This window comes from Neoarius graeffei, chromosome 26 (genome assembly GCF_027579695.1).
Source record: "Neoarius graeffei isolate fNeoGra1 chromosome 26, fNeoGra1.pri, whole genome shotgun sequence".
Taxonomy (NCBI): Eukaryota; Metazoa; Chordata; class Actinopteri; order Siluriformes; family Ariidae; genus Neoarius; species Neoarius graeffei.
Window position 1 is genome coordinate 32,605,608 of NC_083594.1, and position 22,462 is coordinate 32,628,069.

The 22,462-nt window shown below is 42.6% G+C and overlaps 1 protein-coding gene across 2 annotated transcripts in view; it reads right to left on the bottom strand.

Moving 5' to 3' along the window:
• st3gal8 (ST3 beta-galactoside alpha-2,3-sialyltransferase 8) overlaps nucleotides 1–22,462 on the bottom strand; it is a 42,466-nt gene continuing 20,004 nt past the window's right edge. For both annotated transcript variants that reach the window (XM_060910389.1, XM_060910390.1), the window contains exons 2-7: nucleotides 14,892–15,630; nucleotides 8,877–9,067; nucleotides 6,482–6,661; nucleotides 1,679–1,724; nucleotides 1,429–1,548; nucleotides 1–922 (exon numbers count right to left, since the gene is read on the bottom strand). In XM_060910389.1, coding sequence (XP_060766372.1) covers nucleotides 731–922; nucleotides 1,429–1,548; nucleotides 1,679–1,724; nucleotides 6,482–6,661; nucleotides 8,877–9,067; nucleotides 14,892–15,209 — 1,047 coding nt within the window. In that variant the 5' untranslated portion in view covers nucleotides 15,210–15,630 and the 3' untranslated portion in view covers nucleotides 1–730. The remainder of the gene's footprint in view (nucleotides 923–1,428; nucleotides 1,549–1,678; nucleotides 1,725–6,481; nucleotides 6,662–8,876; nucleotides 9,068–14,891; nucleotides 15,631–22,462) is intronic.

The window sequence follows — 22,462 nt, forward strand, 5'->3', positions numbered from 1 at the left end:
TTCCAGGACGACAATATGGAAAAGAGAATACTTGTGCAACACACTGGAGCTGCAAACGTTGGCATTTTCCTTTTAACGACGGTCTATAATACTATCTGTTCAATTGTTACTGAATATGTCCACAACATATTATGATCCAAAAAACAATGCCTATGAAATATAATTTTCCATATGCTTCAATGAACAGGCACAGTAAAAATACAAATTCAAAGTCAATTTTTGTAGACATTCATTAATTGTAACACAAACTACATTTTGCTGTCATCTGCAGTAAAAATATTGTTGCTGTAGACATGAACCATGGGTTTAACTTCAATAGGTTTTAAACATGCTTTTGGTCATTGCAATTTACACAGAGTCTAAGGATGTACAACTCCTAAATCTCCAGTGTCTATAAGGCGATTAGGTGTAGCACAGTGTGGACTAATCAGCCTTAAGCTGCTCCCCATAGCTGCTTTTATATGCTCAATTTCCTTCGTTTCTTGATCTTCACAAGAAGTGGTTCAGCATAAAACACACGGCAAGTAACAACAGAGCAATAAAAATAATAAAGGACTGTTTGGTCTGGAAAGAATAAAACTTGTTGCCAGTGGGTTTGGTTCAGCATAACTCACAGTGGTCAGTTAACAGCTGGGTGGATCACAGCTGTTTGTGGCTCATCTTTGGCTCGGCGTCAGTACCTCATACGCTTATGTAGCCATGATTCATTCATTTAACATTAATAAAAGCCTTATTTTCCAGCCTTGCTTTCCACCTTTGGGTAGAGTTTAATTTTGCCTTCTGCGTCCAATTTCAGAATGACGTCACGTTCAAAGTCACCACTGTGCACACCTGTCTTGCGGAAGGCTCCAGCGTACTTGTTGTCCTCCCAGTAGTGATGCCAATTTCCCTGTGAGTCTGCCCCATAACCAAACACTGAGACCTGGAGGGAGAGGACATGCAAATAAATAAATAAAGAGAGGAATAAATAATTAAAAATTTTAATTAATGAATAAATAAATAAACAAGCAAACAAAAACACATAATGAGCATCAGGTTGAAGACAGAGGAGTGTGTTGTTAATGCAACAAAAAAGTCATGAAGGCGTGTGTGAGTAAACACTTCGATGTGCAGCTCAGTGCAACAAAGATTACACTGAGTGATTTACTGTGCATTTACAATGTTTATTTAGAATATGCTGATAGGACTGGCTTTTCTTCTTCTGCCCCTATTCCCCTCAACAAGTGGGTCTTTTTTTTTTTTGGTTTAGGCTTAAACTTTCTGGCTTAGGTTTAAATCTGAATACAGATATGAAATTCATGTGTTTATTCTTCTTGTAACCTCTTCTGGCCTACCGTAACAAATTGCTCTTTGTTTTAAAATGTTGTGTCCTAGCATAGAATCTGAGAATGACCTCAGTGCAAAACTGAGGTCATGAACTTTGATTACCTCATCACAGAGGTGCAGAGCAAACACGACGGCCAGCATGCCAGTAGAGGGGTATCTGCCGTGGTGCTCTGTCCAGCGGTCATGAGTGTACTTAAAGAAGCTTGGGTTCACCACCATCACCTGCAAACCCAAACACATCACAAAAACTAATTTGTATTGAGAGAAACAGACGACAGGATATCTATAACTTTTGGGTAAAGCGTTCACACCTTATATTACATCATTGTGGAATTTAAAGGATCACACTCACTTTATCTTTATCCGCTTGCACAAGTTCTTTCACTTTCATGTAGGTCCTGAAGGGAAAAAAAAATAAAATTTCTAAAGATTTCACTTCTGATATTTTACAGATGCCAGACATTTTAAAACAATATGGCAAACTACATAACATTTCAGTCCTGATAAATAATAACCATTTATATTTAAATATGGGTCCGTCTCAGAAACTGGTCTCTCATTTGGGACATTATGGTCAAAAAATAAATTTTCTAATTTTACTATTTTTTTTTGCATTTACCTAACACTCAATGTTTCTTTTGTCATGTTTAATAAGAATAAAGATAGCATCTTGCTTTATCTGGCCTCCACTGTGGAAAATTTTTTTGATTACAATTCAAATGCTTTTGCAAAATTGATTTACATATAAAATAACTACATCATGAAGAATTAAAGCCCCTCCTTCACAGATGAGTGAAAATATTGAATAAATTTCCTCTTTTTGATTGCTTGGGTTAAAAATGCCAAGTTATGATGACTGAATTGATTATTCACTTAAATATGAATAATATGATACCCAAAATGTACAACCCCGATTCCAAAAAAGTTGGGACAAAGTACAAATTGTAAATAAAAACGGAATGCAATGATGTGGAAGTTTCAAAATTCCATATTTTATTCAGAACAGAACATAGATGACATATCAAATGTTTAAACTGAGAAAATGTATCATTTAAAGAGAAAAATTAGGTGATTTTAAATTTCATGACAACAACACATCTCAAAAAAGTTGGGACAAGGCCATGTTTACCACTGTGAGACATCCCCTTTTCTCTTTACAACAGTCTGTAAACGTCTGGGGACTGAGGAGACAAGTTGCTCAAGTTTAGGGATAGGAATGTTAACCCATTCTTGTCTAATGTAGGATTCTAGTTGCTCAACTGTCTTAGGTCTTTTGTGTCGTATCTTCCGTTTTATGATGCGCCAAATGTTTTCTATGGGTGAAAGATCTGGACTGCAGGCTGGCCAGTTCAGTACCCGGACCCTTCTTCTACGCAGCCATGATGCTGTAATTGATGCAGTATGTGGTTTGGCATTGTCATGTTGGAAAATGCAAGGTCTTCCCTGAAAGAGACGTTGTCTGGATGGGAGCATATGTTGCTCTAGAACCTGGATATACCTTTCAGCATTGATGGTGTCTTTCCAGATGTGTAAGCTGCCCATGCCACACGCACTAATGCAACCCCATACCATCAGAGATGCAGGCTTCTGAACTGAGCGCTGATAACAACTTGGGTCGTCCTTCTCCTCTTTAGTCCGAATGACACGGCGTCCCTGATTTCCATAAAGAACTTCAAATTTTGATTTGTCTGACCACAGAACAGTTTTCCACTTTGCCACAGTCCATTTTAAATGAGCCTTGGCCCAGAGAAGACGTCTGCGCTTCTGGATCATGTTTAGATACGGCTTCTTCTTTGAACTATAGAGTTTTAGCTGGCAACGGCGGATGGCACGGTGAACTGTGTTCACAGATAATGTTCTCTGGAAATATTCCTGAGCTCATTTTGTGATTTCCAATACAGAAGCATGCCTGTATGTGATGCAGTGCCGTCTAAGGGCCCGAAGATCACGGGCACCCAGTATGGTTTTCCGGCTTTGACCCTTACGTACAGAGATTCTTCCAGATTCTCTGAATCTTTTGATGATATTATGCACTGTAGATGATGATATGTTCAAACTCTTTGCAATTTTACACTGTCGAACTCCTTTCTGATATTGCTTCACTATTTGTCGGCGCAGAATTAGGGGGATTGGTGATCCTCTTCCCATCTTTACTTCTGAGAGCCGCTGCCACTCCAAGATGCTCTTTTTATACCCAGTCATGTTAATGACCTATTGCCAATTGACCTAATGAGTTGCAATTTGGTCCTCCAGCTGTTCCTTTTTTGTACCTTTAACTTTTCCAGCCTCTTATTGCCCCTGTCCCAACTTTTTTGAGATGTGTTGCTGTCATGAAATTTCAAATGAGCCAATATTTGGCATGAAATTTCAAAATGTCTCACTTTCGACATTTGATATGTTGTCTATGTTCTACTGTGAATACAATATCAGTTTTTGAGATTTGTAAATTATTGCATTCCGTTTTTATTTACAATTTTTACTTTGTCCCAACTTTTTTGGAATCGGGGTTGTATTTGATATGGCGAAATAGGACAATAGGACACAATGGAAAAATCAAGAACACACCAAAAAGATGAGAATAACGGCGCTGGTAAAAGAACAGCGACTGTACCAGCTGAAGGTCGCGCAGGTCTCTGCTGCGGCGTGCGAGCAACGGGACATCACTACTGCACCGGACAGAGCGTGAAGTGGGGGCGGGGCAAAATGACTGGCCGTAGATTCTATCAAAAGTTCGATCTAAATTGACCATGGTTGCGAAATATTGGCCAAAAATACGCAAACACTACGAAATATGAAAGTAAGATGAAAAAGAAACATTCTATTGCCTTATACTGCAAGACTAAAACAAAATAAAACTGTCAAAACTCACCTTTTCAGCGATAACATCCGAACAGATCACTCGTGTAACAGAAAGACCGCAAATGGAAGCACGATCAACTTCTAACTGCTGGAGTGGAAAATTAATAAATAATAATAATAATACATTTTATTTATATTGCCCTTTACATCCAAAGATCTCAAAGGGCTACAAGTTAAAAAGAGAAATTAGAGTCTAAAAAGAGAAACTACTAAAAAGAGAAACTACTAAAAAGAGAAGCTACTAAAAAGTGGGACTAAAAGTTTTATTTAAAAAAAATGTCTTTAAATGTCTTTTAAAACACTCAGTGGACTGTGGTGCCCTCAGGGTGTCAGGGAGGGCATTCCACAGCCTAGGTGCAACAGTGCAGAAGGCCCTGTCTCCCATTGTCCTCAGCCTGGTTCTAGGGATCTGGAGAGAGTTTGAGTGAGTGGAGCGGAGGGAGCGTGGTGCGCTATGTGGGAAAAGAAGTTCTTTGAGGTAGGGGGGGGCATGTCCATGGATACATTGATGTGTGAGGAGGGAAACTTTGTATTGGATGCGGGCAGAGACAGGAAGCCAATGGAGTGAATGGAGGATAGGGGTGATATGCTCGTATTTGCGCACTCTCATCAGGATCCTAGCTGCAGAGTTTTGGATGTATTGCAGCCTCTGCAGACTCTTGCTAGGGATCCCAATGAGAAGTGCATTGCAGTAGTCCAGTCTGGAAGAGATAAAGGCATGGACTAGCTTTTCGGCATCTGAGAAGGAAAGAATGGGGCGGAGTTTGGAGATATTTCTGAGGTGGTAGAAGGAGGTCTTACAGAGGTGGTTTATGTGGGATTCAAAGGTAAGTTGGGGGTCCATTTTCACACCAAGATTGGTGACTACAGATGAGAGGGGAATGTTGGAGCCAGAGAAGTCAATGCTGAGTATAGGTGATGATTGAATCTGGTAAGGAGTGCCAACCAGGATGGCTTCAGTTTTGGCACTATTGAGTTGGAGGAAATTTTGCCCCATCCATGCCTTAATCTCCTCCAGACAGATGGTGAGTTGGGACGGGGCTAATTGTGATGAGAAATTCCATTCTACACATGCAAATTGGGCAGCATGGTGGTGTAGTGGTTAGCCCTGTCGCCTCACAGCAAGAAGGTCCGGGTTCGAGCCCCGCGGTCGACGAGGGCCTTTCTGTGCGGAGTTTGCATGTTCTCCCCGTGTCCGCGTGGGTTTCCTCCGGGTGCTCGGTTTTCCCCCACAGTCCAAAGACATGCAGGTTAGGTTAACTGGTGACTCTAAATTGACCGTAGGTGTGAATGTGAGTGTGAATGGTTGTCTGTGTCTATGTGTCAGCCCTGTGATGACCTGGCGACTTGTCCAGGGTGTACCCCGCCTTTCGCCCGTAGTCAGCTGGGATAGGCTCCAGCTTGCCTACGACCCTGTAGAACAGGATAAAGCGGCTAGAGATGATGAGACGAGATGAGACATGCAAACTGTTAATGTGTGTCCTTCCGCACACACAACACGCTACAGTAAAAAATGGACCACAACTCATTTTAGAGCTCAGAAGTTCATACAAGACCAGCTACCACTGTAACATATTCTGTAAGAAACATATTCTATACCTAACTTTCAGCTTTCGTTTTAAAAAACAAAATCGCAGATTTATAACTAAATTTTTATATGCCGTAGTGATTTTAAGTTACTACTTTTGGTGAGGTAGTGGCCTTGACCCTGAGGCTTTCCGTTTAGATCAAAACACACGATCATATTGGTTTTGGGTTTGCGGAAAATGGAGTTACAACGGTGATCAAATATTTTGCATGATGTTTTATTACGGTTATGATTATTCTGTGAGCGCACCAATCCTTAGGTGTATAAAGTTACAACTTAAAATACAATTAGTGATAACTGTAGACTTTTCAGTGGACTACAACCTTTTTAAGGGAATGCGATGTAGTCAACCATTTATTATGTCCCAGATCAAGCCGCCATTTTTCCACAAATTTGCAGAATTTTTGCCAAATTCTAAATATTCACATCAAAGATTTAGTTTTATCTGTATTATTTCTTTCATCATTTTATTTCAAATTAAAACCAACATCACCATTCAAAACCGTATAGTTTATTGACTGAGTATATTTAGTGGGGTACCCAGTTTCTGAGACAGACCCGTATTGGTGTGTATTTCAGTGAAAGGCTATGTGACGGCAGTCTATTCAAAGCCAATCTGCAGCTCAACAAACCATACTGTGGGATTTATATTGCTCAAATATAGAAATGATGTGTTAGCATGTTGATTTTGCTGTGTTGGGAACCTACGATTTGACTTCCCCAGTTGAAAGGGCACTAGTCACCCACTCAAGGTCTCTCAATTTAAAGGGCAGCAGGACAAGATGAACCCCAGGAGCCAGATCCACAGCACTCTCTGGGTACATGATGTGGTGAGTGGTCTTGTTCCCTACATGCTGCTCAAAACCCAAAGTCTTTGCTTTATTCATCCTGTAAGAAAAAGAAGAAAATCCACAGAGAAAACTTTAGCTGCCCCGCAATATAACTTGAGCAGTAAAAAGAGCTTAAGCAAAAGTTCTATGCTCTTTGAGCATTGCATAACAGCTCGATGAAATGCTCAAATAGCAAATTTGAAATGCAAATGAACATTTTGCATCACATTCTCACACTCAGTGTGTGTGCGCGCACACGTGTGCGTTTTCAGTGCTTCACACGGCTTGAATACAGAGAAAGAACTTCACTGTGTTGTAATGTATATGAGATAGATAAAGGGTATCTCATTCCAAAAATCTAATCAGAAATTTTCTGTAACCATGTAAATTTACTGGCAACAAAATATGTAAATCAAGAGACTTCACTTTTATGAAGTTTAAATCTCATTTGGCTAGATAACGCATATGCAGTACTGACACAGATACAGCAAACAATCCTGTTGCCATAGCAACACAATTCTTGCCTGTCTAAAAAGGTTGCTTTTCTCAGTGAATCTGAACAAACAAAAGCAGATCACATAAAATGATCAATGATGTGGCTTATTTTTATGCCCAAACGCTTGACACTTGGGCATCTTTAGGGTTGCTTGCACCAATTTAGAAGCAATGTATCCACAAGCTCCAGCAGCCTCGGTGAGTCATGTTTGGAGTCGGTGACGTCACGATTTTGTAGTCCGAGCGTGTTATTTGAACCTCGGAGAGAGTACAATGGCAGCGCCCAGGGACATTGTTTTCCTTTTAAAATAAAATCTGTACACAATATACAGGTACAAATATGAACAAATGAACACTTGAACATGTCTTGTATGGATATTATCTGTCAGTATAAAAGAGTTTACGTTTTGGGTTTTGTTTGGCTTCAAGTAGCAATATGATAACAGACTGAATGGCAGAGGGTTCCCACATTTTATCCAGTTGAGGTTTTTCACCTGACGTCACAGGGTCACGTGACGCCCCGGTGTCTGCCATTTTGAAGGTCAAGCTAGCTAATGTCAACAACATCATAGCTGGTATGTTACTGTAGCAATGTTTACGTTCAGTCATTTGGATGACTGTTAAAACCTTTCAGTCTCAAGTTTTTCCTTTACTGTATTTACTAGTTTACTGTAATTATGATTCGGCAGCTATTTACACCGGATCCAGCGTAAATAGCTGCCGGACCGCGCTCCGGCTTGCTCCCCCTCAAATTAAGCAGCGTGCTCCGGCTTGCTCCCGGAGTGCTCCGGCCGAGGTTCCGGAGCGCGCTCCGGCTTGCTCACCCTCAAATTAAGCAGCACGCTCCGGCAGCTATTTACACTGGATCCGGTGTAAATAGCTGCCGGATCATAATTACAGTAAACTAGTAAATACAGTAAAGGGAAAAACTTGAGACTGAAAGGTTTTAACAGTCATCCAAATGACTGAACGTAAACATTGCTACAGTAACATACCAGCTATGATGTTGTTGACATTAGCTAGGGCTAACAGCTAGCTGCTAGTGCACTGCTACAACACAGACACCGACCCTAATAATACAGTTCTTGGTCATTGCCTGGTAACAGCAAATTTATAACGGGCCATGTCTCAACAGACTAAGAAGTTATTTCAATGACATTTAATAACATTTTGTTTATCCTGAGGACCGAAAGTAAATGAAAATGTGAACAAACCTTAGCTGTAATCAGATGGCGACCACCGGCTCCAGGGACGACCCGCTGATGTAGGCATGTTACCCAGCCTGACACAAAATATTTGTAGGTATCCAAACTCTTATACGCTTTCAGATCAATACCTGTGTATGGCGATGGGTTTTTAACGACATAGGTATACAGATCATGTGGGCCGAAGTCAGGTAAAGACGAGGGCTTCGTGTACTTCCGTATGTCAGTGAACAATCCTGGTGGAAGCAGGTAAACGTCGTTCTCTAAGCCTGCTAACCTTAATTTTTGCAAATACCTCTCCCTCTGCTCGCCCTGTAAATGCCCTACGTCGCTGGATAGTGAAGGTGTTTTCTGCATCTCGCTCCTTTTTCTTTTATGTTTTTTGTTTGTCGCCTTCCTCGCATTCAAACTGATTCGACCCGTGACGTCCAAAATGGCAGCATCACATGACTTGGTCACGTGGGTGAAAAACCTCAATATAACCGCTTCTGCACTTACAGCAGCTAAGACATCACTCAAATGATGTGAGTCACTTTAAATAGGTTAAAGGTGAAACAGGAGGATGGTACATACCGGAAGACAAAGGAATGGGAGTCTATCATAGCTCCATACTTCGACTGCAGCAGATTTCCTGAATTTCCAACCACAGCACACTTCTGACACTGACTTGGCTGACTCATTTGTTTTATTCCAGGGGGAGAAATCACTGTAAACATTTTCTCAATTATTTCATTGATGTGCCCATTTGATGACTTCTGCAAACCCTGTATGCACAATAAAAAGCAGAATATTTAAAATAATGTCAGTTTAAATGTTGAAAAAGCAAAACTCTCTAGAGATGTTTAATTACTCAAATAAGCACCCAGAAAAAACTTTGATTTTGCAAACAATGGAATAAAAGTTGTCTTTTATTTGGTTGTGTGTTTGAACTATATCTTATTTCATCAGATTGGTGTTCTCAACAAATTTCCAGCAAGGCCCTGTGTGTGTAGTTAGTGTGCGTGTATAACTGCACCATGCCCAGAATACCACAGGACCTCTACCAGTGCCAAGTTTATCTGAGGTCAACTCCATTACCATGAAAAGTGCCTGTGAAAACTTGAAAGCCTTTAATTACATTAAGTTATACCTTAGTGAAATGTAGACTCATGACAGAGAGTAACTTTTTCTTTTGCCTGTTTGTGCTCATTGTCCCTGACGTAAATGGGTTTTATTGGTAAAACGTTCACACTTATAAGAGCAGCTTTTGGAATCAACGCAGTGAAATGTTGTACCCATGAAATAAATAAATAATAGCATGGACTATCTGAAGTTTTCAAAATGTGTCTCTGGATCAGTAGTGGTTTTAAAAAAAAAAAAAAGCTGCAGTTTTGAGGTTACTTGGAATGTCCAAGAACGTGGAAAAACAGCCTAATGCAAAAAAATCATGCATATGGACCCAGCTACGCACACACACACACACTTGGGCTGCAAATAACTGTGTTTTTAATGACTTCTGGTCAAACAGTACAAAAAAAAAAAAACGTAACAGCAAAAACTGAAAAAATAAGTGAGGCGGAACTGATACTGAAAAGCGGAGCCACGTTTCTATCTGCACTTCAGTTTAGACAATGATGACCATCTGTTATGTGCTGTGTTGTGTGTTTATGTGTTCAACATGTCTTGCAGCAATGGCTTTTTTAATTAATTGTATTTATAAGGCTAATTTTAACAGGGATTACTTTTTCATTTTACCTGATTAGGTATTTAAAAGGAGCGGCACGGTGGTGTAGTGGTTAGCGCTGTCGCCTCACAGCAAGAAGGTCCTGGGTTCGAGCCCAGCGGCTGGCAAGGGCCTTTCTGTGTGGAGTTTGCGTGTTCTCCCCGTGTCTGCATTGGTTTCCTCCGGGTGCTCTAGTTTCCCCCCACAGTCCAAAGACATGCAGGTTAGGCTAATCGGTGGCTCTAAATTGACCGTAGGTGTGAATGTGAGTGTGAATGGTTGTTTGTCTCTGTGTCAGCCCTGTGATGACCCGGTGACTTGTCCAGGGTGTACCCTGCCTCTCGCCCGTAGTCAGCTGGGATAGTAGAACAGGATAAGCAGCTACAGATAATGGATGGGTGGATATTTAAAAGATTCAGATGTGCCATATGCCATACGTGTGGTTAAAGCTCAAATAGAGCACACTACTTATAGTCCACTACATGACGTGACCTAGATTGAGTGCGGAAGTAGTGAAATAGGAAGTAATTTGGGATTTGACTTCTGTGTAGGTGGGACATAAACAAGAGTCCTGTGTAAAGACACACTGATGATGGTGCAGACCTTATACACCGCAACCCTACTATAACGAACTCCTTGGGGAACATCCAAATAGTTCCTTTTACTGAAAAGTTCGTAATACTGAAATGGACCCACCTGACACACCAAATGCTCACTCTTATGAAAAACAAGACCAACTGTGTTTATATTCATGCTTAATTCATTTACATACTTAGAAAGTAAATTAAATAAGGCACTTTTAACAATATAATAAAAATAACGCAAATATTGTACGCTTTCGGTTTGTAAACGTACGTGCGGCAGTGAGGGCATGGTCAAGTGCTGACTGTGAACGGCGAGGAGTCAGGTTGAACCAGCAGGTAACATGTGATGAATTACACCTGTGTCAAATTACTGGCTGTCTATTAATGTGTCTCTGTGTGTCTTTCAAATGGACAGTAATGAGAGAGAGAGAGAGAGCTGTGTTCCTCAACGCGCGTTGTGTGCGCGCACGCATGTAGTGTGTGTGTGCATGCGCACATGTGAGCGAAACCTGAGGTCACTGAGAAATTAAAGATAAATTTAAAGGGGGCGTCGTGGCTCAGGTGAATAAGGCGCCATACCATAAATCCGGGGACCCGGGTTCGATTCCGACCCGAGGTCATTTCCCGATCCCTCCCCGTCTCTCTCTCCTGCTCATTTCCTGTCTCTACACTGTCCTATCCAATAAAGGTGAAAAAGCCCCAAAAAAAATCTCAAAAAAAAAAGATAAATTAAAAAAAAAAGCACCTTAACCTGTCACGCCTGTCTCCCAGTTCTCCATTTCCCCAGCATACAAGCTGTTACAGTAAGAAACAAGTGTCCCATCAGTTTTACTAGCTGAAGAAACTTGTAGTCCTTTTCTTCAATGATTTAAATGTCCGAGTCACTATGAGAGTTCACTGACTGAGTTAAAGGATCGTGAACGGAGGCGATGATTTTATATTGGGAAAGGAATGCTGGAGATGGAGTTGCCAAATAGAAGGAAAAGAGGAAGATCAAATATAAGATTTATGGATGTGGTGAAGGAGGACATGAGGAGGGTTGGTGTGACAGAAAAAGATATGGAGGACAGGAGGAGATGGAGGGACATTATCCGCTGTGGCGACAATGGGAACAACGGAAAGAAGAAGAAGCAGAAGAAGAATGGAGGCAATTATTTCTTTGCCTGTTATGGAAATGACAGCAGTTACGATGTATCGTTGTCAATGTCCACCCACTATGTTTTACAAATCTTCACCATTCAGTTCATTCATGTGTTGCAACTCACAGATGATGTCAGCAGTCATTTCATCCTTTTGTCAATCCTTTGATCACCATTCTCGATAACTGTTAGTGATCGAAACCTAAGCAAGGCTAGTTACAGTGTCTTGCAAAAGTATTCATCCCCCTTGGTCTTGGTCCTGTTTAGTCGCATTACAAGTTGTAATTAAAATGGATTTTTAGGGGGTCAGCACCATTTGATTTACACAACATGCCTACAACTTTAAAGGTGCAAATTGCTTTTTTTTTATAGTGAGACAAACAATAAAATGAAAAAACAGAAATCTGGAGTGTGCATAAGTATTCACTCCCTTTCATATGAAACCCCTAAAGAGCTGGTCCAACCAATTCACTTCATAAGTCACATAATTAGCTGATTAATCAAAGTGTCACATGATTGGTCACATGATGTCTGTATAAATCAACCTGTTCTGGAAGGACCCTGACTCTGCAACACTACTAAGCAAACAACATGAGAACCAAGGAGCACTCCAAACAGGTCAGAGACAAACTTGTGAAGAAATATGGATCAGGGCTGGGTTATAAAAAAATATCCCAAACTTTGAATATCCCACGGAGCACCATTAAATCCATTATAGCAAAATGGAAAGAACATGGCACCATTACAAACCTGACAAGAGAAGGCCACCCACCAAAACTCACAGACCAGGCAAGGAGGGCATTAATCAGAGATGCAAAAAGACACCAAAGAGAACACTGAAGGAGCTGCAAAGATCCACAACAGAGATGGCAGTATCTGTCCATAGGACCACTTTAAAAGTAGACTGCCTTTCAGATTTTTCAAGTAGGTCATAAAAAGAATTTTCCCTGAAACCCAATTATTTTTGTTTAGTGGACCGAAAGCTACTGAATTCAAATTACAGACTTCCAATTTTATGAGTTTTTTTAAAATAGAACAATTAATGAATTCGCCGCTAATTTTTCCTGCTTCAACATGACCCAATTCAAGATACTAGGTCATGCATCATGTGGTGGGCTTTCCCCGTTAGCGCAAGGCATTGTGGGATACAAATTTGAAACAGGAGAGAAAAATGGAGGATGTGAGTGTGCGAATGAAACGTGAAAGACCGACTACAGTAACAGAAAGCGAGAAGAAAACACGCTACGTTGCAAAGGAAAGGAAACGCAGGACCAAACTAATAAATATCGGCGGTCAGCAAGCACCTCGGTGTGATCAGCTGTTTGTTTCGCAACAAAATAATTTAACTGTCAGTGGACGGTCAAAGGTAAACCTGCGCATGAGCACACAGACTTCCTCTGTCTGCTTGACTGCGTGAAGCGGGCAATTTCATGCATATTATTTGCTATGGAATCCCCTCAAATTAAATAACTTCCCATTCACAGAATGGCCTGGTATTTTGTTAGATATTACAGAAATAAACATGCATCACAATGACCAAATTTCAGAGGGAGCTAAATTTCACCGATTTTATGAAATCGAAAGGCTGTCTCGCTTTCAGCCGTACACTCCACAGAGTGTGGCTTTATGGAAGAGTGGCCAAAAAAACCCATTGCTTCAAGAAAAAAAAAAAGACAACACGTTTAGAGTTTGCCCAACAGCATGTGGCAGACTCCCTAAACACAAAAGAAGATTGTCTGGTCAGATGAAACTAAAATTGAGCTTTTTGGCCATCATGGGAAACGCCATATGTGGCACAAACCCAACACCCTGAGACTACCATTCCTACAGTGAAGCATGGTGGTGGCAGCATCATGCTGTGGGGATGTTTTTCATCTGCAGGGACAGGAAAGCTGGTCAGGACTTAAGGAAAGATGGATGGCACTAAATACAGGGCAATTCTGGAGGAAAACCTGTTTGAGTCGGCCAGAGGTTTGAGACTGGGACGAAGGTTCACATTCCAGCAGGACAATGACCCTAAACATACTGCTAAAGCTACACTGGAGTGGTTTAAAGGGAAACATTTAAATGTATTGGAATGGCCTAATCAAAGCCTAGACCTCAATCCAATTGAGAATGTGTGGCATAACTTGAAGATTGCTGTACACCAACACAACCCATCTAACTTGAAGGAGTTGGAGCAGTTTTGCCTTGGGGAATGGGCAAAAGAGACTTACCCCAAGAGACTTGCAGCTGTAATTGCAGCAAAAGATGGCTCTACAAAGTATTGACTTTGGGGGGTGAATACCTATGCACGCTCCAGCTTTCTTTTTTTTAATGTTAATTATTGTTGTGTCACAAAAAAAAGTTGGGATGTAAACAAACCACAGCCGCTCGATTCTCAATCCTCCCTGCTCTTCTCTTCCAGCAGGCATCACAGGTCCATATCCACAAATGTATTTATTTATTCATCCCACTGCGCTGTGTGTGTGTGTGTGTGTGTGTGTGCGGGTTAAATGTGACAAAATAAAGGCTTGTTCTTCTTAATTTACCCACAAATGTATTTATTCCACTTAAAAAGTATACAGCAAACCATCTACCGGATTTGGGACACTACGACATCCTGAACTATTTAGTATTTGGCTTCAAACTTGAAAAAATTTCGTAGCCCATTACATGGCACTTCACAGTCCATTAATGGGCCGCGGCCCAGTGGTGGAGAAACACTGCACTAGAAGACTTTGAAAAGACTGAAGTCTGACACCCTCTCACATTGAAAGCCAATGTGTCATTAATTACCGAGTTGTGCCGGCCTTACACCAAATGGTTTTTCAAGCGATTATCAATGATTTTGCAAAGACTGGGGATCTTGCAGGGTCCCTATGTGCATGAGCCAAGACTAAAGATAAGGTTAAAAATGGCTGATTTTATCAGAATGTCAAGATGATAAAAAAAACTGACTTAAGACAGCTATCATGACCACCTTACACCAAACAATCAAGATGACCGGAGCATGCCACGACCCCAGCAAAACTCATGATTTTATTCCAGCATTGGAAAGTTAACATCTGATCTGTGACATCTGCCAGCAGACATCAAATACCATGATGTGATTTTTGATAACTAGTACTCTATTCTAGAAACTTAAGAATTACTGACAGACTATACTTAAAAAGAAACTTACCAGCCACCACTTTAATGAGTCTGGATCTATTTGATTTACTCCAGCACTAAGGTAAGGCTGCTGCTTATCATCAAAGCGTTGGTCAAACCACTCCGAAACACCTTGATCTGTGATACAAGCTGGGCAGCTACACAAGTGATGTTGACTCATCTCAGTTACAGTCTTGATTTGAGTCTGTGTTGAAGTCCTGGCAGTGCTGTGAGCAGCTTCATCCATCTCAGGCACTAAGCTGTTCTTCTGAATGGTGTGAGAGACGATCATAAAAAACAGGACACCACCAAACACGCCAGCAATGCACAACTTCCTCTTCAGGAACATGATTAGGCCAGACCTTATCAATGCTCAGCAGGATGAACAGTGATGTAATCAGTGCAAGAGGGTGACTTCAGAATTTAACATGATGAACCCAGAACTTGCTACTGATTGTCTACTTTCACACGGTCAGATGAGTTGCAGGGGTTGTGAAATTAATCTGTAAACTTGTTCACAATCCAAAATGATTGTCATCTGAGAAGTAAAATGGCAGGAATGGTGATTCCAGTTGGTCCTTTAAGTTATGATTCTATTTCCAGCTGCTTTTTGGGGGCCAAGGGTCACAGGAAGATCACCATGAAGTCACAGGAAACAGAGAAGGAAAAGGAAAATTTTCCTGTTTAAACAGTGGCAGACCTCTCTTTGGAGTTAATGTCTTCGTATTTCAGTCCACATGGCCAACGCCTATTGTTTCACAGCCTCATTCCTGAAAGATATAACACATTTATTAAAATATTTTAGTAACACATCCACATACAGGTCCATATGTATTTGGACAGTAACATAATGTTAGTAATTTTGCCTCTGTACACCACCCCAGTGGATTTGAAATGAAGCAATCAAGATGTGGCTGAAGTTTAGTCTTTCAGCTTTAATTCAACGGGTTTAACAAATATACTGCATTAACTGTATTTTTACACAGTCCCTCTGTTTTCACAGGTTCAAAAGTAATTGGATAAACCAACAAACTTGTCATTTTTAAGGATTATTGTAATATGTGGATGCAAATCTTTTGTAGTCTGCCTGACTCGGCCATTTAAGAACATTCCATTTGTTTGCCTTAAAAAGCTCTTGGGTCACTTTCGTGGTAAGTTTGTGTCATTATCCATCTGTACTTGTCAGTATCAGTGTTCTCCCCAGGATTAAAATAAAGCCCTAGCTTTTGGATGACCACAGGCCACCCTGTGCAGCCCATAGAGTGGAGAGTATGTAGGCACGCGGGCAGAGAGTATGAGAAAGGGGCTTTCTACCCTCTCGCTGGGGGTGTCTGGGGGCCTCCCCTGAAAATTTTTGAAAAAGGGAGCCCATTTGGTGGCATCTGGTGACTTTTAGGAGCATTTTTGGTGGTACTGATACTGTCACTTTTTACTGTTAACATGGTTGAAAAGGTTGCTACAACAAGTGGAGGTTTGTGATGCTGTGGTTTGCAGCATGAGCAATAAATAAAGTCATCATCTGACAGCAATGTAGTATATAATAATGCTGTTTTATAACCTGAACCACTGCCAGAACACCACAAGCCGAAGTTTAAATGAGTTCTGTTGCAGTTAGGAAAAAAAAAAACCCTGCAGACCACATTTACTGCACAAATGCCCTTTATACTTTAGGCATACTTAAAGACCCACTGACACAACTTTTTACACCACGTAATATGTGTATTTATTGTTTTATTGCTGTATTGTGAAATAAAATATCCAAAACTCAACTTGAATAAAGGGTCGTCTTTGTAGAAAATCAAGAATTTCAGAGCCGATTTTGTGTTTTTTGCCCCGGCTTCTACAAGCGCCATGAGCCATTTGCCCGTTTTTGCCGCTAGGGCGAGTGACGTCACATCAGTGTATGTCGTTCTGGATTGCATGAAAACAAAACATGAAGCAGGGAAGCTATCGAGATTGTCTGCCCTCACGTCTATTAAAGATTCTGTTTAAACAGCATAATGTCTTAAACATATGGTCCTGGTCACGTCACACTATTGGTCCCACTCCAAAAAACATCATGTCTAAGCTCCTGTTAGATCATGTTAGATACAGTAGCTACCAGAAGTTTAGGTCATATTTATGCAGAAATATCAAAAACTCTAAAGGGTTCACAAACTTTCAAAACATGCCGGATGACATCTTATATCTATCACTCCACACATATATCATGTATATTATCCTAACTAAATTCAGGGATGCAAACAGCGCGGCTTTTGGCAGATGGCGCCTTTTTCACGGCTGAATCGCGCAGATCTGAAATTTTTTTTTTTTTTTTTGGGGGGGGGGGGGCGTTGGAGTGTCTGATTATAATTTCAAAGTAAATTCTGTATTAAAATTACTAAATAAGCAAATCCGTTACAGTCCATGAAACAGGAAGTATAAGGATGAGAAAAAAACAGTTTAAATCGGGAAGCTGCGCACATTTGTGCAGCCTGAGCGGCAGGACTGCGCAAATGTGCGCGACTTCCCGATTTAAACTGTTTTTTCCTCATCCTTATACTTCCTGTTTCATGGACTGTAACGGATTTGCTTATTTAGTAATTTTAATACAGAATTTACTTTGAAATTATAATCAGACACTCCAACACCCCCCCCCCCCCAAAAAAATTCGGATCTGCGCGATTCAGCCGTGAAAAAGGCGCCATCCGCCAAAAGGCGCGCTGTTTGCATCCCTGAAATATATGAAACAAGGTATTGGCCTTTCAGTTGTTGTACATTACTGGTATTAGCTGCTTTGGCCTATTGATAAGTAATATGCAATGGTATAAGACGCATTTGTGACGTTACAACAAATTTTAAACAACATACATGTATTGAATAACAACACATCGTTATACGTACCCTGGCTCGTTCTCTTTTGGCAAAGGCACCACCGGACTTTCGCTTTTTGACCGCCCCTTCGGGGGGTCTGCTGTCATCTGTTTCTCTTTTGACAGATTGATTCGGCCCGGGCCTGTCAAACAACGTCGGCACAGCTGACTCCTCCAACACCAGTGGATAAGTTGGATCAAACGTTCTTCGAGTTCTGGACGACAAAGTGAAACAGTGCTCCTCGAAATGTGCTGAACAGAGACATGACCATTTTGTTGACTTCCAGTTCACACCTGTTTTGGAAACGTTTCTTTCCCACTCTTTTGCTATTTCAGGGTGTTTTTTCCAAGGAAAGGAATGGAGTTTCACTCCTTCCGACGTGGTGTTAGAACACCCGTAAGCCACACATATAATCCCTTTTCGGTTAGACGCCATTTAACTTTTTCACGCAAGGAAATCACAACAAAACCACAGCTCAATATCACAAGACTTGTGAGAACTGAACCAACATAGTGACTTGTAAACAAAAACGACACACTGATGTGACGTCACTTCCGGCATCTCTGAATGAGCCCAGTTCATATCCAGGTCAATCTCCCTGCGCGAAATTTAAAATTACTTCTGATGTTTAAAACGGACAGTTAAACCAAGAATTAAAACCAGAATTTATCTTTGGAGTCATATATTGTTTGTTTACAAATTAATACGAAATGACTGTCAGTGGGTCTTTAATACTTCAAACACCAAAAGTACCTTAGAATAAACAACATGTTTGAGCAATAATACTGCTACTAGTACATGTGATTATTGTATTAATTAATAATGAAATTATTGTACCATCCACTATTAGATAAAATTAAAATAAAATCTTACAATACTGTTTGAAAGTCTAGAGCAAGATATTTTGTTATTTTACAAAAAAATAACACTTCACATATTGTTTTAACAATAATAAGCATCACTGTACAAATGATAGAGTGCAAACAGATAGCTCTGTAACTAGATGTCCTTGGGGTTGATGAGACATGGAGGTCCAGAATACCATCCAGCCCACAGTTCAGGTCAGAGTCCTTTGAGGGTAAATGCTTTGGCTATCGCAACATTCTGGTCCCAAAAGCTGATGTTGGGAAAAAATCTTTACACAAAGGTTTTCTTGCTTTTGTAGGTTTTTTAAACTGTTTTTCTGTGTTGGGACTCTTCAGGAAAAAGAAGGTATATTCCAACATGTAGCTAATACTAACGCTAGGCCACAAATCTGCACTGTCACTCCAGTTGTTTCGAGGAATATTGTACGGCTCATAACCACTAATAAACTCTAATTTCTGCATATCTATCCTTTGCTTCTTTCTGACTAAGATTATCCAAATAATCCAGTGGTAAAGCTTTTTTTAGCTGTAGTTTTCTTCAGGCAACAGACGCCAGACATCTTCGCTTGGCTTCAGCAAGTGAACAGTATGTAAACAAAGCTTGCTTGTTTGAACTGGGAGATAATAAATCTCCGGAGTGGAAGTCCGGGGCGGAGCATGACACCCCCCCCAATGAGCGCCTCCAGGCACTTTAGGAAGAGTGTCTCCAGCAAAGGACTGGAGACCAGAGGTTTAAGCTGAGCTACATGAAGGGTAGGGTGAACACGTCGCATGGTGAGTGGTAATGCGAGTCTAACAGAACATGGGTTGATCACCTTCTTGATGAGGAAGGGTCCAAGGAACCTGGGTGCTAGCTTGTGAGAGACGGTCCTAAGTGGCAGGTGGCACGTGGAGAGCATAACTCGTTGACCTACTCGGTAGGTGGGTGCCTTGGAGCGATGTTTGTCGGCCTGCCTCTTGGATGCAAGTGAGGAGCGAATGAGTCTTCTCCGGGCCAATGCCCACATCCTCCTGCAGTGGCGTATAAAGAGCTGGGCTGAGGGTACGGCGACCTCCTCCTCTTGGCTGGGGAACAGTGGTGGTTGGTAACCTAGTGAGCACTGGAACGGAGACAGACCTGTGGCAGAGGAAGGGAGAGTGTTATGTGCATATTCGATCCAGGGTAGGTACCTGCTCCAAGAATTGGCATCCCTGGACACCATGCACCTGAGTGCAACCCCCAAAGCCTGGTTCGCCAGTTCTACCTGGCCGTTGGTCTGTGGGTGGAAGCCTGAGGAGTGACTACAGGTGGCCCCAATGAGTTTGCAGAAGGCTCTCCAGAACTGTGCAGTGAACTGAGGACCCCGGTCAGAAACAATGTCAGTAGGCAGACCATGTAGGCGGAAAACCTAGTGGACGAGTAGTTCTGCGGTCTCTTTGGCTGAGGGGAGCTTGGGCAGAGGAATGAAATGGACAGTCTTAGAAAAACGGTCAATAACAGTGAAGATACGTGTTGCCACCTAAGTTGGGGAGTCCTGTGATGAAGTCCAGGGCGATGTGAGACCAAGGTCGATGCGGAGTCGGGAGGGGTCTTAACAAGCCGTCAGGGGGTCGATTGGCTGTCTTGTTCCGGGAGCATGTGTCGCAGGCTGCCACGAACTCCTGGACGTCCTCCTTGATGGATGGCCACCAAAAGCGCTGCTGGATGAGTGCCAGGGTTCGGGCGGCTCCCGGATGACAGGCCAGCTTGGAGCTATGACCCCACTGCAGCACCTGGGTTTGCACAGGACAGGGAACAAACAGATGGTTAGGAGGAGTGTTGTTAGGGTTACCTTCACCGGGGTCCTGCTCCAGGGCCTTCTGCACGAGCGTCTCAACCTCTAGAATGGCGGCTCCCACCAGGCAGCGTAGAGGAAGGATGGTCTTGGGCGGCTTGGACTCCTCTTGGTGGGAAGAGAACATCCTGGACAGGGCGTCGGGTTTGCCGTTCTTGGAGCCTGGGCAGTAGGAGAGCGTGAAGTTGAACCGGAAGAAGGAGAGAGACCAGCAGGCTTGACGGAAATTCAGGCGTTTGGCGGACTTAAGGTACTCCAGATTCTTATGGTTGGTCCAGACTAGGAAGGGGAGCACCGACCCCTCGAACCAGTTCCTCCACTCCTCCAAAGCTAGTTTAACAGCCAGTAGTTCTCGGTCGCCGATGTCGTAATTCCGTTTGGCTGGGGATAGCTGGCAGGAGAAGAAGGAGCATGGGTGGACCTTGTTGTCACTGGCCCTCTGGGATAGTATAGCTCCGACCCCTGACTCGGAAGCATCGACCTCGACAATAAACTGCTTGGTTGGATCGGGTATGGTGAGAACGGGTGCTGTGGTAAACCTGTGCTTGAGCGTGGAAAAGGCTTTCTCTGCTTCCTCCCCCCACTTGAATTGGGTCTTGGTCGAGGTCAGGGCTGACAGAAGTCCGGCCACTGTGCTGAAGTTGCAAATGAAGCACCTGTAGGAGCTGGCGAATCCTAGGAAGCGCTGGAGCTCTCATCTTAAAGATGGGGTGGGCCAGTCAGCGAGTGCCTCCAGCTTGAGGGGGTCCATTTGAATCTTTGCCGGAGCGATGATGAACCCCAGAAACGAGACGGAGCTTTGGTGGAACTCGCTTTTCTCCACCTTAACGAACAGTTTATTTTCTAGCAGGCGTTGGAGGACCTGCCGGAAGTAACCCCGATGTTCCTCCAGGGAGCAAGAGAAAATCAAGATGCCATCCAGGTATACGAAGACAAAGGTGTTAATGAAGTCCCTTAAGACGTCGTTAACTAGTGCCTGGACTACCGCAGGCGCATTGGTCAGACCGAACGGGACTATGAGGTACTCATAGTGGCCTGTGAAGGTGTTGAAGGCCGTCTTCCACTCGTCCCCTTCCCTGATCCTAACTAGGTGATAGGCATTGCATAAGTCCAGTTTAGTGAACACCTTAGCTCCCTGGAGTAGTTCGAAGGCTGTGGTCATGAGCAGTAGTGAGTAGCGGTTCTTGACCATGATGGTGTTGAGACCTCGATAGTCAATGCAGGGACGGAGTGACTTGTCCTTCTTTTCGACGAAGAAGAACCCCGCCCCTGTTGGAGAGGAGGAAGGGCGGATGATCCCAGCTGCCAGTGACTCCGTGATGTACTTTTCCATGGCCTGTCGTTCGGCGGCTGAAAGAGAGTAAAGACGTCCCTTGGGTGGCGCCGTCCCGGGCAGGAGGTTGATCCCGCAATCGTAAGGCCTGTGAGGAGGGAGGGACACTGCTCGGGTTTTACTAAAAACTGGCTTGAGGTCCAGATATTCCAGAGGCACATGAGAGAGGTCGGGAAACTCACTGGCTGAGGGCTGTGGTGGTTTGGTGGGAGGCAGAGCGGAGTTCAGGCAGGAGGTCAGGCAGGATGGTGTGATCAGTCCAGTTTAAGTGGGGGTTGTGCTGCATCAACCAGGGTAGTCCAAGAATAACGGGAACGTGAGGGTTGTTCATGACATGAAGCTGGATGGTTTCTGAGTGATTGCCTGAAATCCTTAGGGTGAGCGGGGTGGTGAGGTGAGTGATGGTGGTCAAGCCAGTGCCATTGAGTGAGAGGGACCTCAAGGGTGAGTAACGGGATTCCGAAATCCTTGGCGGTGGCGGAGCAGATCAGGCGGAGCAGATCAGGCGGAGCATGACAGTATTTACATTCATGAAAGCGTCTCATGAATGTAGACTTTGACAATGATGCACCTACCTCCTCGGGAATGTTCTTGACTTGGTTAGATGCTGTGAAGGGATTTTTCTTCACCAAGGAAAGCATTCTGCAATCATCCACAAAAACTTTTCCGAGGTCTCCCAAGCCTTTTGGTGTTACTAAGCTCACTTGTACATTCCTTCTTTTTAAGACTGTACCAA